Source organism: Tachyglossus aculeatus, chromosome 26 (assembly GCF_015852505.1).
Source record: "Tachyglossus aculeatus isolate mTacAcu1 chromosome 26, mTacAcu1.pri, whole genome shotgun sequence".
Classification (NCBI taxonomy): Eukaryota; Metazoa; Chordata; class Mammalia; order Monotremata; family Tachyglossidae; genus Tachyglossus; species Tachyglossus aculeatus.
The window spans coordinates 18140744-18162334 of NC_052091.1; the positions used below are offsets into that span (position 1 = coordinate 18140744).

The 21591-nt window shown below is 48.6% G+C and overlaps 1 protein-coding gene across 3 annotated transcripts in view; it reads right to left on the reverse strand.

The window, feature by feature from the left end:
• Positions 1–1775: 1775 nt before the first annotated feature.
• The window catches only part of USP8 (ubiquitin specific peptidase 8), a 72669-nt gene continuing 52853 nt past the window's right edge, over positions 1776–21591 (reverse strand). For all 3 annotated transcript variants that reach the window (XM_038767072.1, XM_038767071.1, XM_038767073.1), the window contains 6 exons: positions 20367–20579; positions 13646–13856; positions 7965–8201; positions 5303–5445; positions 4491–4623; positions 1776–2650 (listed from right to left, as the gene is read on the reverse strand). In XM_038767072.1, coding sequence (XP_038623000.1) covers positions 2465–2650; positions 4491–4623; positions 5303–5445; positions 7965–8201; positions 13646–13856; positions 20367–20579 — 1123 coding nt within the window. In that variant the 3' untranslated portion in view covers positions 1776–2464. The remainder of the gene's footprint in view (positions 2651–4490; positions 4624–5302; positions 5446–7964; positions 8202–13645; positions 13857–20366; positions 20580–21591) is intronic.

A 21591-nucleotide genomic window follows, 5' to 3' on the forward strand; every position in this document is an offset into this window, starting at 1 on the left:
GCTCACAGTCTAAAAGGGGGCTATATATAGATATATATCCATATATATATATATATCCATATAGATCAGTCAGTGGTTATTTGAGCGCTCACTACCCGCAGAGCACTGTTCTAAGTGCTTCGGAAAGTACCCGACAGCATCGTTAGCAGACATGTTCTCTGCCCCCTAACAGGCTTATAGTCTCGGGGAAGACAGATATTCATTTCAAGACTGGCCGACTTCAGTCGTTTAGGATGAGGATGGTATTTGTTAAAGCGCTTACTATGTGTCAGGCCCTGTACTATTGGGGTAGCTATGAGATAATCAGGTTCCACGTGGGGCTTACGATTTAGTTTAAATTGCAGGGAGAACAGGGATTAAACCCCCCCATTTTGCCGAGGAGGGAAATGAGGCCCAGAGAAGTTAAATGACTTGCCCAAGGTCACTGAGCAGGTAAGTGGCAGAGCTGAGATTACAGCCCAGTTCCTTGGCTCTAACCCCCCGGCCCCCGCTGCTTGTCGGCCAGCGGGTTTTTCAGCTGGAGCGGATGGCCCACGGTTGAAAAGCATCCTTTTTAAAGCCCCTGGTGATAGGCTAATTCTACTTGAGCACCACTGGTCTTCAACTCCATTAAAATAATTAATGGAGTTAATTATTTAATAATTAAAATAATCTCTCTTGCAAAGCGACGGGAGACCATGGAAGGCCACAGCTGCGTCACCTCCAGCATTCAACAGCTTTAGTTCAGGTGCTCAGGGCGGCTCCATGAAAATCTGACCCCCCCATTAGGGGCACAGCATGGGTAAGTGGAGTCAGAAGGACCTGGGTTCTAATCCCAACTCGGCCACTTACCCACTGGGTGACTCGGGGCAAGTCCACTTCTCGGGCCCTCTGCAACCTCATCTGTCAAATGGGGATGAAGACTGGGAGCCCCAAGTGGGACACGGATTGTGTCCAACCTCTTACCCTGTACCTACCCCAGGGCTTAGAACAGCGTTTGGCACATAGTGAGTCCTCACAGCTATCACAGTGTTCATTTTTACTTTGTATTTACCCCAGCCCACAGTGAATGCTTAACGAATACCATAAGAAAATAAAAAAGAGCCAGTAGTTGTTGACTGCTTGCTCTCCAGCCAGGTGGGGAGAGATTCGCGTGACGTAAGGCGCCGAAGATTCCCAGGGTCGGAGCCTGGAGTAATAATAATAATAATAATTGGCATTTGTAGGCCTCTACCTACCTCTTTGACCTGTCTGGCGTTTTCTTGACCTCTGACCCCTCGGCTTTCAGAAGCCACAGGGAGCTTCGCCGCCGGCACGCAACGGTACGTTCACTGACCGAGTCTATAAACGTTTCTGAGGCATCTCGGGACTGGAAGCTCCTCGTGGGCAGGGAACCTGCGGGCTCGTTCTGTGGTAAAATACTCTCCCAAGCTCTTAGTACATAATAAGTGCTCAATACATACCACTGATTGCTTGACTGTAAGCTCGATATGAGCAGGGAGCCTATCTGCTAATTCTCCCAAGCACTTAGGGCACTGTTCTGGGCATAGAAAAGCGCTCAATAAATACAACTGACGCTCAGTGTGGGTGGGGAACATGCCTGCTAGTTCTGTTGTAGGCCTCTGCACATCACAAAAATACAACAACTCTCCTGCTTGTACCTCCCAAGCGCTTAGTACAGTGCTCTGCACACAGTAAGCGCTCGATAAATACGACTGAATCCACGGGACTTCCACCCTTTGGCCCCAGGGAACTGCGCGAGGCATCCACCGGAGAACGCAGGTTTGAAATGATGCTTTCCGAGTCCGATTTTAATGCAAGTGTACATTAAATTGCTCTTAAAAAAAATTAAAAGGAATGTTCTCGTTTTTCTTCGGAAGCCAGTCCAAGTGCACGGATGTAGCCCGGAGCCAACAGAAAAGGAGCTTTGCCCCGTGAGGTCTGTAAGAGAGCTTTGCAGCTATGTAGACTAGGCACAGGCGAAGCAATTCGGAGTGCTAATTTCATAAGAGAACCCCCCCGTTTCTTTTTATATCTATATATATATCTATATATATATACACACACAGAGTTCTGATGTGCAAGTACGCAATCGCTATATACACATTACATTCCTACCTGCTTTACATCAACCCTATTGTAGCCACTGCAGGAGTCACCTTAGGGTTAGAAATGTGAAAAGGCTACAGCGGGAGGGGCCGAGACGAAAGTATCCGATAGTATTAGAGTCTGGGGCTCTAATAATAATACTTCAGAGACTGGGAATCGCTAGGTTATAATTTGGGAGTCAGCCTAAAAATAAGTTGTTCCGATATCTGAAAGAGATTTTCTTTTTTTTTATTACTATTATTAGTACTGAATAGATGTCAGCAGCCGGCTTTCCGATAAAGTCCTTAGCACTGACCTGCGTTAACGGGGCTCCCAGGTGACGGCGAGAAGCCATTCTGCGTCGCGTGCGGCTGGGAAGATGGAGGAAAAGCCCCCCTTACGTGGCTACATCGGCCGCTCGCAGCTCCAGGGAGGTGTAGAAGAGGATGTAGGCGGCCGCCGACTTCACCGAGGAGACGGAGATGTCGGACACCTCGTGGTCGTCGAACTTGAACCAGCGCTGGCGGGCGGCGTTCTTGCAGTAGGCGGTGTAGTGGCCGCCGTCCAGGCCTCCGTAGTGGTTCTGCGGCCAAACCGGACCCCCGAACGCCCGTCAAAAAACCTCTCCCCCCGGGCCGTTTCTCTCTCCGGGTATTCGTTCGGCGCTTAACTATTTATCGATTTTACTTGTACATACCTATTCTATTTTATTTTGTTAATATGTCTCCCCCTTCTAGACTGTGAGCCCGCTGTTGGGTAGGGACCGCCTCTATATGACGCCAACTTAGAAGCAGCGTGGCTCAGTGGAAAGAGCGCAGGCTTTGGAGCCAGAGGTCACGGGTTCAAATCCCGGCTCCTCCACCTGTCAGCTGTGTGACTTTGGGCAAGTCACTTCACTTCTCTGGGCCTCAGTTCCCTCACCTGGAAAATGGGGATGAAGACTGTGAGCCCCCCGTGGGACAACCTGATCACCTTGTAATCTCCCCAGTGCTTAAAACAGTGCTTTGCACATAGTAAGCGCTTAATAAATACCATTTTTTAAAAAAAACTTGTACTTCCCAAGCACTTAGTACAGTGCTCTGCACCCAGTAAGTGCTCAATAAATACGGTTGATTGATTGCACTAAGTGTTGGGGCTCGGAGTCGTCACCCCCATTTCACAGATGTGGAAACCGGGGCCCGGAGAAGTGAAGTGACTTAGCCGCGGTCCCCCAGAAGATGAGGGGCAGAGCCGGAATTAGAACCCAGGCCCTCCCGCGCCCCCACTCTATCCCCTAGGCCATGCCACTTCTCGTTTCTCCGACTGCCGCTAGAAGCGTTATGGGTAGCAGCGTGGCTCAGTGGAAAGAGCCCGGGCTTTGGAGTCAGAGGTCATGGGTTCAAATCCCAGCTCTGCCGCTTCTCAGCTGTGTGACTTTGGGCAAGTCGCTTCACTTCTCTGGGCCTCAGTTCCCTCATCTGGAAAATGGGGGTGAAGACCGTGAGCCCCCCGTGGGACAACCTGATCACCTTGTAACCTCCCCAGTGCTTAAAACAGTGCTTTGCACGTAGTGTAAGTGCTTAATAAATGCCATTATTATTATAGCATCAATCCTCCCGCCACGTTTTACAGCGGACTGTGGCCGAAACTGTTCCTCTGGCCAAATTGACCTGAGCCTTATTACGTATTGAGAAGCAGCGTGGCTCAGTGGAAAGAGCCCGGGCTTTGGAGTCAGAGGGCATGGGTTCAAATCCCGGCTCCGCCACTTGTCAGCTGGGTGACTTTGGGCAAGTTGCTTCACTTCTCTGGGCCTCAGTTCCCTCATTTGTAAAATGGGGATGAAGACTGTGAGCCCCACATGGGACAACCTGATCACCTTGTAACTCCCCAGTGCTTAAAACAGTGCTTTGCACATAGTGTAAGTGCTTAATAAATGCCATTATTATTATTATTAAAAGCGTCAATCCTCCCGCCACGTTTTACAGCGGACTGTGGCCGAAACTGTTCCTCTGGCCAAGCTGACCTGAGCCCTATTACTTACTGAGAAGCAGCGTGGCTCAGTGGTAAGAGCCCGGGCTTTGGAGTCAGAGGTCATGGGTTCAAATCCCAGCTCTGCCGCTTCTCAGCTGTGTGACTTTGGGCAAGTCGCTTCACTTCTGTACCTCAGTTCCCTCATTTGTAAAATGGGGATGAAGACTGTGAGCCCCACGTGGGACAACCTGATCACCTTGTAACTCCCCAGTGCTTAAAACAGTGCTTTGCACGTAATAAGCACTTAATAAATGCCATTATGATTATTATTATTATAAGCGTCGATCCTCCCGCCACGTTTTACAGCGGACTGCGGCCGAAACTGTACCCCTGGCCAAGCTGACCTGAGCCCTATTACTTACTGGGGGGGAATTTTTACACTAGGCAAGGCCATAACGCTGGTCAGTACTCACGGAGACAGAAAACAGGTTGTATCTCTTCAAACCGCTCTTGGAGCCGATGACGTAGGGGGACAGGTCCAGGCTCTCCAACGGGAAATCGACCGACGTCTGTAGCTTTTGTTTCCACCGCCCCTCGTACGAGAAACTGCAGAGCGCAAAGGAACGGCCGGCGGAGTCAGAGAGCCGTGCGGAAAGAACGAGGGCGGACGGACGGGTGTCCGTCGCTACTCTAGAGCTGAAGGTCGTCCATTTCTTCAAGGCCCCGGCCGTCGGACCCCCCTCTCTACGACCCTCAGCCTTCTGCTTCGTGGGCAGCCCAGCCTCGGTCCCTCCCTCCCGGCTCTTTTCAAAAGCCGCGGCACTAAAAACACTTTTGAGGCCCCGGGTGCGACGGAGAAAGGATAACGGGAAGGCGAGCCGCCCCTCCAGATCCACGCTGGGGAACGGGCCGATGGAGTTGAGGGATTCCACGGGTTTGGCAGCCCAGGATTTTAGGCTGCTCGACGGTGACCGCGATGGGGAGGACAGGAAGACGGGAGGAATAACGTCCGGGATGCCCGTGAAAAACGCTCCGGTTTACCACACAATAACGACGATAAACTGCCGCATCTGTCCCACGCTCACTTTGTGTCAAGCACCGTTCTGAGCGCTAACAGGCTGGTGGGACACATTGCCCGTTCCGCATGGGGCTCACCGTCTTCATCCCCGTTTTACAGATGAGGTCACTGAGGCCCTGGGAAGTGAAGCGACTTCCCCAAGGTCCCGTCCCGCTTCCCCAGCCCTCAGCCGTCTGGGCCGCTCACCTCTCCCGCTTCGGCTCTTACCGTTTCAGGTGGACTAACAACACTGGGGGCAGCTTCCAGATTTCGATTTTTTTCAGGGAGTCTCTCCGAGTCTTGCAGTGACTGCAGTAAAATCGGTTGTTATCGGTGAGTTTCTCCTCTTTGGAAAATAACCGGAGGCAATCCTGCGGGGCCCAACACGGAAGACAGACAGTGCTGAGAGTTACGGGCAGCAAAATAAATGGCAGTGCCGAATGGCTTCAGAGGCAGACGAGCCCACGGAGGTATAATTGGGTGGGGAAATTCGGGCTCACGCGTTACGGATGATTGCTCTCCCTCACTTCAAAATCTTCCCGAAGACACATCTCAATCAATCAATCAATCAATCGTATTTATTGAGCGCTTCCCCGGCTAAGCCCTCCTCTCCTCTCCCTCCCTTCTGTGCCGCTCTTGCTTGCTCCTTCATCCATCCTCCCTCCCGTCCCCACAGCACATATGCATAGATCTGCAATTTATTTCTATTAATGTCTGTCCTCCCCCTTAGACTGTAAGCTTGTTGTGGGCAAGAATGTGTCTGTTGTTATATGGTACACTGCTCTGCACACAGTAAGCGCTCAATAAATAATAATAATAATAATAATAATGATGGCATTTATTAAGCGCTTACTATGTGCAAAGCACTGTTCTAAGCGCTGGGGAGGCTACAAGGTGATCAGGTTGTCCCACGTGGGGCTCACAGTCAATCCCCATTTTACAGATGAGGTAACTGAGGCACAGAGAAGTTAAGTGACTTGCCCAAAGTCACACAGCTGATAATTGGCGGAGCTGGGATTTGAACCCTTGACCTCTGACTTCAAAGCCCGTGCTCTTTCCACTGAGCCACACTGCTTCTCTGCGACTGAATACGGCTAAAATGAATGAATGAATACGGCTAAAATGAAATTATTTATAAAATAATAAATACGGCCGAATGAATGAATGAACTCTTCCTGAAGCTATTTAGAGCAACCGACAGATAGCATGGAATGAAAAACGGTTTTCTAATTTCAGTCTTTTTAAAAAGGGCCGAGTATACTATGCCTAAAAGGGTGTTCGTTTGTTACGAATTTAAACGTGGTTTCAACTTTGGGAAAGGTCAGATATCTTCGAATATGGAAGTTTTCCACCCCACACCCGAAAACAAATGCGCTCTCCTTTCATCCGCGGGCATCCGCGGAAAGAGGATTTCCGTCGGGTTGCATAATTGAATCTCCTTTACCCAACCGGGCGGAAACTCCGGATTTCCCAGCCAGGGGCCTTTAGAAGTTAGTTAGCGGTCGGATTTACGGAGCGTCCTCTTGGGAGCGTGCAGGGTGATTTAAGGGCTTGGGAAACACAGGAGCAAGAAGCGACATTCTCTGCCTGCCAGCAGTTTCCATTCGGAGGGAGACAACTTCTTTTTTTTTTATGGTATTTGCCTTAACAAATAATAATAATAATAATGGCATTTATTAAGCGCTTACTACGTGCAAAGCACTGTTCTAAGCGCTGGGGAGGTTACAAGGTGATCAGGTTGCCCCACGTGGGGCTCACAGTCAATCCCCGTTTTACAGATGAGGGGACTGAGGCCCAGAGAAGCGAAGTGACTTGCCCAAAGCCACACAGCTGACAGTTGGCAGAGCCGGAATTTGAACCCGTGACCACTGACTCCAAAGCCCGGGCTCTTTCCACTGAACCACACTGCTTCTCCATACTACAGCTTACTATGTACCAGGCGCTGTATTAAGCGCTGGGGTGGATACAAGCTAATCAGGTTGGACAGGGGCGCCCAGTCATAAAGAAGCATAGAGAAGCAGCGTGGCTCAGTGGAAAGAGCCCGGGCTTTGGAGTCAGAGGTCATGGGTTCGAATCCCGGCTCCGCCACATGTGTGCTGTGTGACCTTGGGCAGGTCACTTAACTTCTCTGAGCCTCAGTTCCCTCATCTGTAAAATGGGGTTAAGACTGTGAGCCCCACGTGGGACAACCTGATCACCTTGTATTGCCCCCAGCACTTAGAACAGTGCTTTGCACATAGTAAGTGCTTAACAAATGCCGTTATTATTATTATTATAAAGGCCCATTTTCCAGATGAGGTGACTGAGGCCCAGAGAAGGGACTTGCCCGAGGTCCCACGGCAGACGAGGCACAGAGCCGGGATGAGAACAGTGCTTTGCACATAATAAACGCTTAACAAATGCCAACGTTATTATTATTATTATTATTATAAAGGCCCATTTTCCAGATGAGGTGACTGAGGCCCAGAGAAATGACTTGCCCGAGGTCCCGCGGCAGACGAGGCACAGAGCCGGGATGAGAACCCAGCTCCTCCTGACTCGCGGGCCCTCGCTCTAACAGCTCGGCGAGACCGGAGAAGCCGCGTGGCGTTTCAGAAGGGGCACAGAGCACGGGCCCGGGAGTTGGGACGGCCTGGATCCTAATCCTGCGTGACCCTGGGCAAGTCACGTCGCCCCTCTGGGCCTCGGTTACCTCCTCCGGGAAATGGGGCCTGAGACGGGGAGCCCCACGTGGGGCGGGGACCGTGGCCAAGCTGACTGGCTCCTAGTACGCGCTTAACGAATACCGTTTAAAATAAAGCAACCCGGGAGGGGACGGGGGGGATGAATGAGCGGGCGCATAAATATGCACGTGAATATCGGGACGAAACGGGCTTTGCGCGGGTATTACCTGCAGTGAGCACTTGCTGGTGGACGCGAGCGGCAGAGACAAGTACATGAAGGCCTCGAACGTCCGCGACCGCTTGTGACACGTGAGGCACTGGACCGTCGACTTGAACTGGCCTTGGAAGAGTGCCACGATGATGGACTCGTTCAGCTGCTTGTGCTTGTGCCAGGCCAGCTCCGCCGCCCTGCAGTCGTCCAGCTGGTCGTTGGTCTCTTCCTTGTGCCTCTTCCGGTTGTCAGCCTGGAAAGGAGCGGCGGTGGGTGGGTTAATTATAATAATAAGGGCATTGATTAAGCGCTTTCTATGTGCCAAGCCCTGTTCTTCGCGCTGGGGAGGTTACAAGGTGATCAGGTTGTCCCGGGGGGGGACTCACCGTTTCCATCCCCATTTTCCAGATGAGGGAACTGTGGAGAAGTGAAGTGACTTGCCCAAAGCCACCCGGCTGACAAGTGGCGGAGCCGGGATTTGAACCCGTGACCTCTGACTCCTAATAGTAATAATAATAATGGCATTTATTAAGCGCTTACTATGTGCAAAGCACTGTTCTACGCGCTGGGGAGGTTACAAGGTGATCAGGTTGTCCCACGTGGGGCTGACAGTTTTCATCCCCATTTTCCAGATGAGGGAACTGTGGAGAAGTGAAGTGACTTGCCCAAAGTCACCCAGCTGACAAGTGGCGGAGCCAGGATTTGAACCCGTGACCTCTGACTCCTAATACTAATAATAATAATGGCATTTATTAAGCGCTTTCTATGTGCAAAGCACTGTTCTACCCGCTGGGGAGGTTACAAGGTGATCAGGTTGTCCCACGTGGGGCTGACAGTCTTCATCCCCATTTTCCAGATGAGGGAACTGTGGAGAAGTGAAGTGACTTGCCCAAAGCCACCCAGCCGACAAGTGGCGGAGCCAGGATTTGAACCCATGACCTCTGACTCCTAATAGTAATAATGATAATGGCATTTATTAAGCGCTTTCTATGTGCCAAGCACTGTTCTTCGCACTGGGGAGGTTACAAGGTGATCAGGTTGTCCCACGGGGGGCTCCCAGTCTTCATCCCCATTTTCCAGATGAGGGAACTGTGGAGAAGTGAAGTGACTTGCCCAAAGCCACCCAGCCGACAAGTGGCGGAGCCGGGATTTGAACCCGTGACCTCTGACTCCGAATAGTAATAATAATAATGGCATTTATTAAGCGCTTTCTATGTGCAAAGCACTGTTCTACGCGCTGGGGAGGTTACAAGGTGATCAGGTTGTCCCACGTGGGGCTGACAGTCTTCATCCCCGTTTTACAGATGAGGGAACTGGGGCCCGGAGAAGTGAAGTGACTTGCCCAAAGTCACCCAGCTGACAAGTGGCGGAGCCTGGATTTGAACCCGTGACCTCTGACTCCTAATAGTAATAATGATAATGGCATTTATTAAGCGCTTTCTATGTGCAAAGCACTGTTCTACGCGCTGGGGAGGTTACAAGGTGATCAGGTTGTCCCACATGGGGCTGACAGTCTTCATCCCCATTTTACAGATGAGGGAACTGTGGCCCGGAGAAGTGAAGTGACTTGCCCAAAGTCTCCCAGCTGACAAGTGGCGGAGCCGGGATTTGAACCCATGATCTCTGACTCCAAATAATAATAATAATAATAATAATGGCATTTATTAAGCACTGACTAGTTGCAGAACATTGTACTCAGCCCGTGGGATAGTAGTAATAATAATAATGATAGCATTTCTTAAGTGCTTACTATGTGCCAAGCACTGTTCTAAGCGCTGGGGAGGTTACAAGGTGATCAGGTTGTCCCACGGGGGGCTCACAGTCTTCATCCCCATTTTCCAGATGAGGGAACTGAGGCCCGGAGAAGTGAAGTGACTTGCCCAAAGTCACACGGCTGACAACCGCATGGCTCAGTGGAAAGAGCCTGGGCTTTGGAGTCAGAGGTCAGGGGTTCAAATCCCGGCTCCGCCAACTGTCAGCTGTGTGACTCTGGGCAAGTCACTTCACTTCTCTGGGCCTCAGTACCCTCATCTGGAAAATGGGGGTGAAGACTGTGAGCCCCCCGTGGGACAACCTGATCACCTTGTATCCTCCCCAGCGCTTAGAACAGTGCTTTGCACATAGTAAGCACCTACGAAATACCATCATCATTATTATTATTATGAACTGGCGGAGTCGGGATTAGAACCCATGACCTCTGACTCCAAAGCCCAGGCTCTTACCACTGAGCCACACTGCTGGGTTGTGGCAAACCGCTGATTAACCTGGAGGTTTGTGTGCGACTTCCCAAAGCAAGGTCACGGCCGAACTCTTTCCAGAGACTCGAGGGGCATGGATCTATCTATCTATCATCTATCTATCATCTATCTATCTATCATCTATCTATCTATCATCTATCTATCATCTATCTAATCTATCGTATTTGAGCGCTTACTGTGTGCAGAGCACTGTACTAAGCGCTTGGGAAGTCCAAGCTGGCAACACCTAGAGACGGTCCCTACCCAACAGTGGGCTCACAGTCTAGAAGGGGGAGACAGACAACAAAACCAAACATATTAACAAAATAAAATAAATAGGATATTAAAATCAATCAATCAATCGTATTTATTGAGCGCTTACTGTGTGCAGAGCCCTTCTCTGGGCCTCGGTTTCCTCAACTGTAAAATGGGGATTCAATCCCCGTTCTCCCTCCTACTTAATCAATCAATCGTATTTATTGAGCGCTTACTGTGTGCAGAGCACTGGACTAAGCGCTTGGGAAGTCCAAGTTGGCAACAACTTAGTGCAGAGTCTTGTACTTAAGACTCTGAGCCCCACGTGGGGCAGTGACTGTGTCCGACCTGACTTTCACCTACCCCAGCGCTTAGAACAGTGTCTGACGCAGAATAAGAGCTTAACCACTACCCAAAAAAACAAAAACAAAAAGCAATAAATGAGGTACGAGAGGTTTTGAAGGGTGAAAACACCAGCATGATCCAAAGGGGCTTTATGGATGAGGTGGGTAATGAGTCACTAGGAGGGAGAAAGAAAAGCACTGGGACGATACACGTACTAAGTGTACTTTCCCAAGGGTTTAGTACAGTGCTCTGCACACAGTAAGCGCTCAATAAATACGATTGATTGATTGATTGAGCCCTCAATAAACACACCTGATCGATGGTACCTTCAAAGACCCCAATCGCCCGAGTTCTGGGATAGATACACCACTGGTCTGACCAAAGTGAAGGCGTTTCTGATGCTGGCATCCAAATTATCTGGACAATTTGAACCCGCTTCCGCATTTCCCTACGCCCAGAATTCAGGGGATTGTCCGGGTGACCGAAGCCCCCGGATGATCAAGCGATGGATTTCTACCGCTCCGGGGAATTTGCGGGAGTTGAGATGACGGATGGCTAGGAATTAAACCTCTGCAACTCAGTTCTGTGAGTTCCTTTGCGGAAAAGGTGGATGAAAAATAGTTGCAGTCTTCTCTGGAGGAGACTGTGAGCCCGCTGTTGGGTAGGGACTGTATGTGTTGCCGACTTCTACTTCCCAAGCGCTTAGTACAGTGCTCTGCACACAGTAAGCGCTCAATCAATACGACTGATTGATTGAATAACAGGCTTTTGGTGAAAATCTTTAAGTTTTTCTCACCCAACTCAGCCTCTCTGTTGATTGGGACTTGGCCCTCGATTCTCCTGCCATAACCTTTTGGAACACTTACATAGAGGGTTTTTCTCCCGTAACACCGACCCTCTTTTTTTTTTTTGAATTGGTATTTATCATCATCATCATCATCATCATCAATCGTATTTATTGAGCGCTTACTATGTGCAGGGCACTGTACTAAGCGCTTGGGAAGTACAAATTGGCAACATATAGACACAGTCCCTACCCAACAGTGGGCTCACAGTCTAAAAGGGGACTATTTATTTTGTACCAGACACTGGTACATTTTGTACATTTATTTTGTACATTTATTATGTACCATCATCATCATCAATCGTATTTATTGAGCGCTTACTATGTGCAGAGCACTGGACTAAGCGCTTGGGAAGTACAAATTGGCAACATATAGAGACAGTCCCTACCCAACAGTGGGCTCACAGTCTAAAAGGGGGAGACACTGTACTAAGCACTGGGGTAGACATACGCTAATCAGGTTGAACACAGTTCCTTATCCCACCTGGGGCTCCCAGTCTTCCTCCCCATTTTACGGAGAAAGGAAGTGACTTGCCCAGGGTCACACAACACTGTGCGAAGTGCTGGATTAGATACAACCTAATCAGTTTGGACTCAGCCCCGGCCCCATAAAGGGCTCACACACTTAATTCCAATTTTACAGACTTAGTTTCTGAGACTTCTTTAAACTGAAGCTGGAGCCAGGATAATTCAGTCGTATTTATTGAGCGCTTCCTGTGTGCGGAGCACTGTAGTAAGCGCTTGGAAAGTATAATTCAGCAACAGATAGAGACAATCCCTACCCAACAACGGGCTTCGCACATAGTAAGCGCTTAATAAATGTCATCATTATCATTATTATTATTATCACAGTTTAGAATCCAGATCCTTCTGACTCCTGGGCGAGGCCACTCTACTTCTCAGCTTTGAGCAGAGCTGAAGCAGTCAAAACTGTCTCTGTGTGTTGCCGAATTGTACTTCCCGAGCGCTCAGTACAGTGCTCTGCACACAGTAAGCGCTCAATAAATACGATTGATTGATTAAAAAACAAAACAAAACAACAACAAAAAAAACCCCACACACACACACGCCCACCTCCCCAGGCTGAGAGAAGCAATGTGGCTTAAAGGAAAGAGCCCGGGCTTGGGAGTCCGAGGTCGTGGGTTCTAATCCCCGCTCTGCCACTTGTCAGCGGTGTGACTTTGGGCAAGTCCCTTCACTTCTCCGGGCCTCAGTGACCTCATCTGTAAAATGGAGACGGAGACCGTGAGCCCCACGTGGGACAACCTGATGACCGTGCATCCACCTCAGCGCTTACAACAGTGCTCAGCATACAGTAAGCAATTATGAAATACCATTATTATCATTGTTATTATTATTTAGAGGGTCATCATCATCGATCGCATTTATTGAGCGCTTACTGTGTGCAGAGCACTGTACTAAGCGCTTGGGAAGTAGAAATTGGCACAATATAGAGACAGTCCCGACCCAACAGTGGGCTCACAGTCTAAAACGGGGAGACGGACAACAAAACCAAACATACTAACAGAATAAAATAAATAGAATAGATATGTACAAGTAAAATAGAGTAATAGATATGTACAAACATATATACATATATACAGGTGCTGTGGGGAAGGTCACTAGAAGACTGCGCATCTCAAGGGAAACTGACCTCGCAGGTTACTGCGGCTTTCTGCATGCAGAATACAAGTTACTTGCATTTTCTTTTCCAGGGTCGTCGCCCTGCCCACAGCTAACTCTATAAACTCGCGGCTCAGAAAACGTTAACGCTTAATCCCGTATGATCGGTGGATGGCACTTTTATAGACTGTGAGCCCACTACTGGGTAGGGACTGTCTCTATATGTTGCCAACTTGGACTTCCCAAGCGCTTAGTCCAGTGCTCTGCACACAGTAAGCGCTCAATAAATACGACTGATGATGACGATGGCACCGATAACGCCGAGGAACTCGATTTCCCGGCAACACGTCTTGGGGCTCCTGAATCCCCCCGCTCCGCCTCTGGAGCCCTTACTTTATTTAGGTCTTCGTGAAGTCCATCCATGAGGAACAGGAGCAGCTCTTGGGAGTCTTGCTGGCTGTAGCCCGAAAACTGGTCGTTGATCTTCCCAATGGTGATCTTAAAGTCCTTTGGGCTGATGTACCTATACTGGCCGGTCCACAGGGCTTTCATGATGATGCCAAACTCCTCGGCCACCTCGCCTTTATGCCCCAGCAGGTTTGACCTTGGCCAACAGAGTGTCGAAGTGATCGAGAGTTAGCGGGCAGAGCCGTGAGGTGCTTCCAAAAAAACCAAACCCAAGCAAAACGCCTTCCTATCACTAATAATATGCTAAGGATCAGACATGCCAAAATCAAAATCATATCTGTTCTATTTATTTTATTTTGTTAGTATGTTTGGTTTTGTTCTCCGTCTCCCCCTTTTAGACTGTGAGCCCGCTGTTGGGTAGGGACTGTGTCTATATGTTGCCAATTTGCACTTCCCAAGCGCTTAGTACAGTGCTCTGCACATAGTAAGCGCTCAATAAATACGATTGATGATGATGAAAGAAATTCCTTCAGAGTACCGATAAAGAATACAGCACTCCCAAACACTCCACCCCTGATAATAACAATAATAATGGTACTTGTTAAGCACTTACTATGTACCGGTAAAGAATACAGGATCTCCCAAACACTCCACCCCTGATAATAACAATAATAACGGTACTTGCTAAGCACTTACTATGTACCGATAAAGAATACAGGACTCCCAAACACTCCACCCCTAATAATAACAATAATAACGGTACTTGTTAAGCACTTACTATGTGCCAGGCACTGTTCTAAGCGCTGGGGACGATACAAGCTCAGCGGGCAGAGCCTTGAGGTGTTTAAAAAAAAACCAACCCCAAGCAAAACGCCTTCGATTAACTAATAATATGCTAAGGATTAGACATGCTAAAATCATAAAGGAAATTCCTTCAGAGTACCGATAAAGAATACAGCACTCCCAAACACTCCACCCCTAATAATAACAATAATGATGGTACTTGTTAATCAATCAATCAATCGTATTTATTGAGCGCTTACTATGTGCAGAGCACTGTACTAAGTGCTTGGGAAGTACAAATTGGCAACATATAAGCACTTACTATGTACCGATAAAGAATACAGCACTCCCAAACACTCCACCCCGATAATAACAATAATAACGGTACTTGCTAAGCACTTACTACGTACTGATAAAGAATACAGGGCTCCCAAACACTCCACCCCTAATAATAACAATAATAACGGTACTTGTTCAGCACTTACTATGTGCCAGGCGCTGTTCTAAGCGCTGGGGATGATACAAGCTCAGCGGGCAGAGCCTTGAGGTGTTTAAAAAAAAACCCAACCCCAAGCAAAACGCCTTCGATTAACTAATAATATGCTAAGGATTAGACATGCTAAAATCTTAAAGGAAATTCCTTCAGAGTACCGATAAAGAATACAGCACTCCCAAACACTCCACCCCTAATAATAACAATAATGATGGTACTTGTTAAGCACTTACTATGTACCGATAAAGAATACAGGACTCCCAAACACTCCACCCCTAATAATAACAATAATAATGGTACTTGTTAAGCACTTACTATGTACCGATAAAGAATACAGGACTCCCAAACACTCCACCCCTAATAATAACAATAATAACGGCACTTGGTAAGCACTTACTATGTGCCAGGCACTGTTCTAAGCGCTGGGGACGATACAAGCTCAGCAGGCAGAGCCTTGAGGTGTTTAAAAAAAAACCAAACCAAGCAAAACGCCTTCGATTAACGAATAATATGCTAAGGATTAGACATGCCAAAACCATAAAGGAAATTCCTTCAGAGTACCGATAAAGAATACAGCACTCCCAAACACTCCACCCCTGATAATAACAATAATAATGGTACTTGTTAATCAATCAATCGTATTTATTGAGCGCTTACTATGTGCAGAGCACTGTACTAAGCGCTTGGGAAGTACAAATTGGCAACATATACGCACTTACTATGTACTGATAAAGAATACAGGACTCCCAAACACTCCACCCCTGATAATAACAATAATAATGGTACTTGTTAAGCATTTACTGTGTACCGATAAAGAATACAGGACTCCCAAACACTCCACCCCTGATAATAACAATAATAATGGTACTTGCTAAGCACTTACTATGTACCGATAAAGAATACAGGACTCCCAAACACTCCACCCCTAATAATAACAATAATAACGGTACTTGTTCAGCACTTACTATGTGCCAGGCACTGTTTTAAGTGCTGGGGACGATACAAGCTCATTCATTCATTCAATCGTATTTATTGAGCGCTTACTGTGTGCAGAGCACTGTACTACGCGCTTGGGAAGTCCAAGTTGGCAACATTTTTAGACTGTGAGCCCACTGCTGGGTAGGGACTGTCTCTATATGCTGCCAACTTGGACTTCCCAAGCGCTTAGTACAGTGCTCTGCACACAGTAAGCGCTCAATAAATACGACTGATGATGATGATGATGATGATGTAGAGACGGTCCCTACCCAACAGCGGGCTCGCAGTCTAGAAGAATCAGGTGGGACACAAGTCCCCATCCCACATGCGGCTCACGGTCTTTAATCCCCATTTTCCAGATGAGGTAACTGAGGCCCGCAGAAGTGAAGTGACTTGCCCCAGGTCCCACTGCAGACAAGCGGCGGAGCCGGGATGAGATCCCAGGTCCCTCTCACTCCCAGATCCGAGCTCTAGCCACTAAGCCGTGCTGCTTTAATCCATCAATGGCCTTTACTGAGCGCTTACTGTAGCAATAATAATAGCAGTAGTATTTGTTGAGCGCTTACTGTGTGCCAGACACTGTACAAAGCACTACGGTAGATAGAGGACGATTGGGTTGGACACAGTCCCTGTCCCACATGTGGCTCACAGTCTTTATACGGTGCGCAGAGCGCTGTTCTAAGCGCTGGGGGGGATACAAGGTGATCAGGTTGTCCCACATGGGGCTCCCAGGCTTCACCCCCATTTTCCAGATGAGGGAACTGAGGCCCAGAGTCACACAGCCCACAACTGGCGGAGCCGGGACTAGAATCCAGGCCGTTCTGACTCCCAGGCGTGGGCTCTAGTCACAAGGTCACAGAGAAGCAGCGTGGCTCAGTGGAAAGAGCACAGGCTTTGGAGTCCGAGGCCATGGGTTCAAATCCCGGCTCCGCCCACTGTCAGCTGTGGGACTTTGGGCAAGTCACTTCACTTCTCCGGGCCTCAGTAACCTCATCTGGAAAATGGGGATGAAGACTGTGAGCCCCACGTGGGACAACCTGATCACCTTGTATCCTCCCCAGCCCTTAGAACAGTGCTTTGCACATAGTAAGCGCTTAATCAATGCCATTATTATTATTAATAAATAAATCAATAGAATAATAGGTTCTAATCCCCGCTCCGCCACTTGTCGGCTGTGTGACCTTGGGTGAGTCCTTTTACTTCTCTGGGCCTCAGTTCCCTCATCCGTCAAATGGGGATGAAGACTGTGAGCCCCCCGTGGGACAACCTGATCACCTTGTAACCTCCCCAGCGCTTAGAACAGTGCTTTGCACAACAGACAAGACAAAAACAGACAAGGCCTCCAGGAGGCCTTCCGAGACTGAGCCCCTTCCTTCCTCTCCCCCTCGTCCCCCTCTCCATCCCCCCCATCTTACCTCCTTCCCTTCCCCACAGCACCTGTATATATGGATATATGCTTGTACATATTTATTACTCTATTTATTTATTTTACTTGTACATATCTATTCTATTTATTTTATTTTGTTAGTATGTTTGGTTTTGTTCTCTGTCTCCCCCTTTTAGACTGTGAGCCCACTGTTGGGCAGGGACTGTCTCTATATGTCGCCAATTTGTACTTCCCAAGCGCTTAGTACAGTGCTCTGCACATAGTAAGCGCTCAATAAATACGATTGATGATGATGATGATGATGAAGTTGTTCCTCCCCCTCCCCTATACCACCTCCTCCTCCTCTGTTCCTAAGCGGCATTTCCAGTAAAGTCGCCCATAGGACTCCAAATGCAGGGCCAACTGTAAGGTGCACTTCAACCCTGCCTTATAATAATAATGATAATAATAATAATAATAATGGCATTTATTAAGCGCTATGTGCCAAGCACTGTTCTAAGCGCTGGGGAGGTTCCAAGATGATCAGGTTATCCCACGGGGGGCACACAGTCTTAATCCCCATTTTCCAGATGAGGTAACTGGGGCCCAGAAAAGTGAAGTGACTTGCCCAAAGTCACACAGCTGACAACTGGCGGAGCCGGGATTTGAACCCATGACCTCTGACTCCAAAGCCCGGGCTCTTTCCATTAAGCCACGCTAATTCCGATCTTAAGTGCTTGGCTTGGTGGTTTGCATACAGTTAAGTGCTCACGGCGGGGGGGGGGGGGGCTCACAGTCTTCACCCCCATTTTACAGATGAGGTAACTGAGGGACAGAAAAGTTAAGTGACTTGCCCAAAGTCACACACCTGACAATGGGCAGAGCAGGGATTTGAACCCATGACCTCTGACTCCAAAGCCCGGGCTCTTTCCACTGAGCCACGCTCGTTCATTCATTCAATTGTATTTATTGATGCTATTTATTGATGACAAATTGATTTATTTACTATTGATTTATTGACGCTATTTATTGATGACAAATTGATTGACTGATTATTGATTGATGCTGTTTCTTGATGACAAATTGATTTATTATTGATTTATTGATCATTATTGATTTATTGATGGTAAACTTATTGATTTATTGATCGTATGCTCGTTGTGGGCAGGGAACGTGTCCACTAATTCTGTTGTACTGTGCTCCCCCAAGCACTCAGTACAGTGCTCTGTACATGGTAAGCGCTCAACGAATACCATTGATTGATTGATTCCATTAATGCCTGTGTCCCCCTCTAGTCTGTAGGTTCTCTATGGGCAGAGAATGTGTCTGCCATGTCTGCTGGATTGTCCTCTCTCAAGTGCTTAGTAATAATAACAATAATAATGGTATTTGTTAAGCGCTTGCTACGTGCGAAGCACTGTTCTAAGCGCTGGGGGGGATACAAGGTGATCAGGTTGTCCCACAGGGGGCTCACGGTCTTCATCCCCATTTTACAGATGAGGGAACTGAGGCCTAGAGAAGTTCAGTGGCTTGCCCAAGGTCACACAGCTGACGAGCGGCAGAGCTGGGATTCGAACCAGTGACCTCGGAGTCCCAAGCCCATGGTCTTTCTGTGTTCCGCACACAGGAAGGGCTCGATAAATGTCACTGATCGACGGATTAGATTTACGTAAACTCGTGACGGGCGGGGTTCCACGTCTGCCACCTTCCCAGACTGAGCCCCTTCCTTCCTCTCCCCCTCGTCCGTCCCCCCCATCTTACCTCCTTCCCTTCCCCACAGCACCTGTATATATGTATATATATTTGTACATATTTATTACTCTATTTATTCATTTATTTTACTTGTACCTATCTATTCTATTTATTTCATTTTGTTAGTATGTTTGGTTTTGTTCTCTGTCTCCCCCTTCTAGACTGTGAGCCCGCTGCTGGGTAGGGACCGTCTCTCTATGTTGCCAACTTGGACTTCCCAAGCGCTCAGTACAGTGCTCTGCCCACAGGAAGCGCTCAATAAATACGACTGATTGATTGATTCCTCTCCCTCTCCTCCCCCTCCCCATCCCCCTGCCTTACCTCCTTCCGCTCCTCACAGCACCTGTATATATGTTTGTACGGATTTATTACTCTATTTTTTGTACATATTTATTCCATTTATTTTATTCTGTTAATATGTTTTGTCTTGTTGTCTGTCTCCCCCTTCTAGACTGTGAGCCCACTGTTGGGTAGGGACTGTCTCTATATGTTGCCGACTTGTACTTCCCAAGCACTTAGTACAGTGCTCTGCCCACAGGAAGCGCTCAATAAATACGACTGATGATTGATTTTACTTGTACATATCTATTCTATTTATTTCATTTTGTTAGTATGTTTGGTTTTGTTCTCGTCTCCCCCTTCAAGACTGTGAGCCCACTGTTGGGCAGGGACTGTCTCTAGATGTTGCCAACTTGGACTTCCCAAGCACTTAGTACAGTGCTCTGCCCACAGGAAGCGCTCAATAAATACGATTGATTGATTTTACTTGTACATATCTATTCTATTTATTTTATTTTGTTAGTATGTTTGGTTTTGTTCTGTCTCCCCCTTCTAGACTGTGAGCCCGCTGTTGGGTAGGGGCCGTCTCTAGATGTTGCCAACTTGGACTTCCCAAGCGCTTAGTCCAGTGCTCTGCCCACAGGAAGCGCTCAATAAATACAATTGATTGATTGATTTTACTTGTACATATCTATTCTATTTATTTCATTTTGTTAGTATGTTTTGTTTTGTGGTCTGTCTCCCCCTTCTAGCCTGTGAGCCCGCTGTTGGGTAGGGACCGTCTCTAGATGTTGCCGACTTGGACTTCCCAAGCGCTTAGTCCAGTGCTCTGCCCACAGGAAGCGCTCAATAAATACGACTGATTGAATGATTGATCGCCACACTCTGCCGTAGGTAGGGGACTCTCCCAGAGCGTTCTCACACGGCAAATTCTCGCTCAATCCCACCGGCTGACTGGCTGACTTCCCAAGCGCCTCGTCCAGTGCTCTGCACACAGTAAGCGCTCAATAAATACGATTGATTGATGGATGGATGGATGGAGAGGGTACTCTTACCTGTTGATGTCTTCCTGGTAGAAGTTCCTGTTGAAATAATCGGCCAGGTGCGGGGCATTGCACAGGCACTGCAGGATGGAGTTCATGTAGCAGGTGTTCCCCAAGTTGCGAAGGCCGGTGAGCGCTGGGCCCGCCCCGCCAAACACCGGGTTCAGGTTCCGGATCTGAGAGGCGGACAGCCGGGAGATTTCCGCCTTCGGGTGGCACGGGGGCCTACAAGGAAAAACAAGGGGACATTTGGAAGTTTCTGTTTTCCCGACGGCATTCCTTAATTCCTTCCTTACGAGTTCAGACCCAGTCCCTGTCCCACATGGGGCTCACGGTCTTAATCCCCACTTTAAAGATACTAATAATAATGTTGGTATCTGTTAAGCGCTTACTATGCGCTGGGGTCGATACAAGGTCATCAGACTGTCCCACGTGGGGCTCACAGTCTTCATCCCCATTTTACAGATGAGGGAACTGAGGCCCAGGAAAGTTAAGTGACTTGCCTAAAGCCACACGGCTGGCAAGCGGCGGAGCCGGGATTCGAACCCATGACCCCGGACTCCTAAGCCAATGGATACAAGGTGATGAGGTTGTCCCACGTGGGGCTCACAGTCTTCAGCCCCATTTTACAGGTGAGGTCACCGAGGCCCAGGGAAGTGAAGTGACTTGCCTAAGGTCACCCAGCTGATAAGCGGCGGAGCCGGGATTCGAACCCGTGACCTCTGCCTCCTAAGCCAATGGATGCAAGGTGATCAGACTGTCCCACGTGGGGCTCACAGTCTTCAGCCCCATTTTACAGATGAGGTCACCAAGGCCCAGAGAAGTGAAGCGCCTTGCCCAAGGTCACCCAGCAGACAAGCGGCGGAGCCGGGATTTGAACCCATGACCTCTGCCTCCTAAGCCAATGGATGCAAGGTGATCAGACTGTCCCACGTGGGGCTCACAGTCTTCAGCCCCATTTTACAGATGAGGTCACCAAGGCCCAGAGAAGTGAAGCGCCTTGCCCAAGGTCACCCAGCAGACAAGCGGCGGAGCTGGGATTCGAACCCGGGTCCTTCTGACTGCCAGGGCTCTCTCCGTGAGGCCACGCTAACAGTGCTTGGCACAGAGTAAGTGCTTCAAAAATACAGTTACGATACATTTTTGACGCCTGTCTCCACGTTTTGTTTTGTTGTCCGTCTCCCCCTTCTAGACTGTGAGCCCGCTGTTGGGTAGGGACCGTCTCTATATAATAATA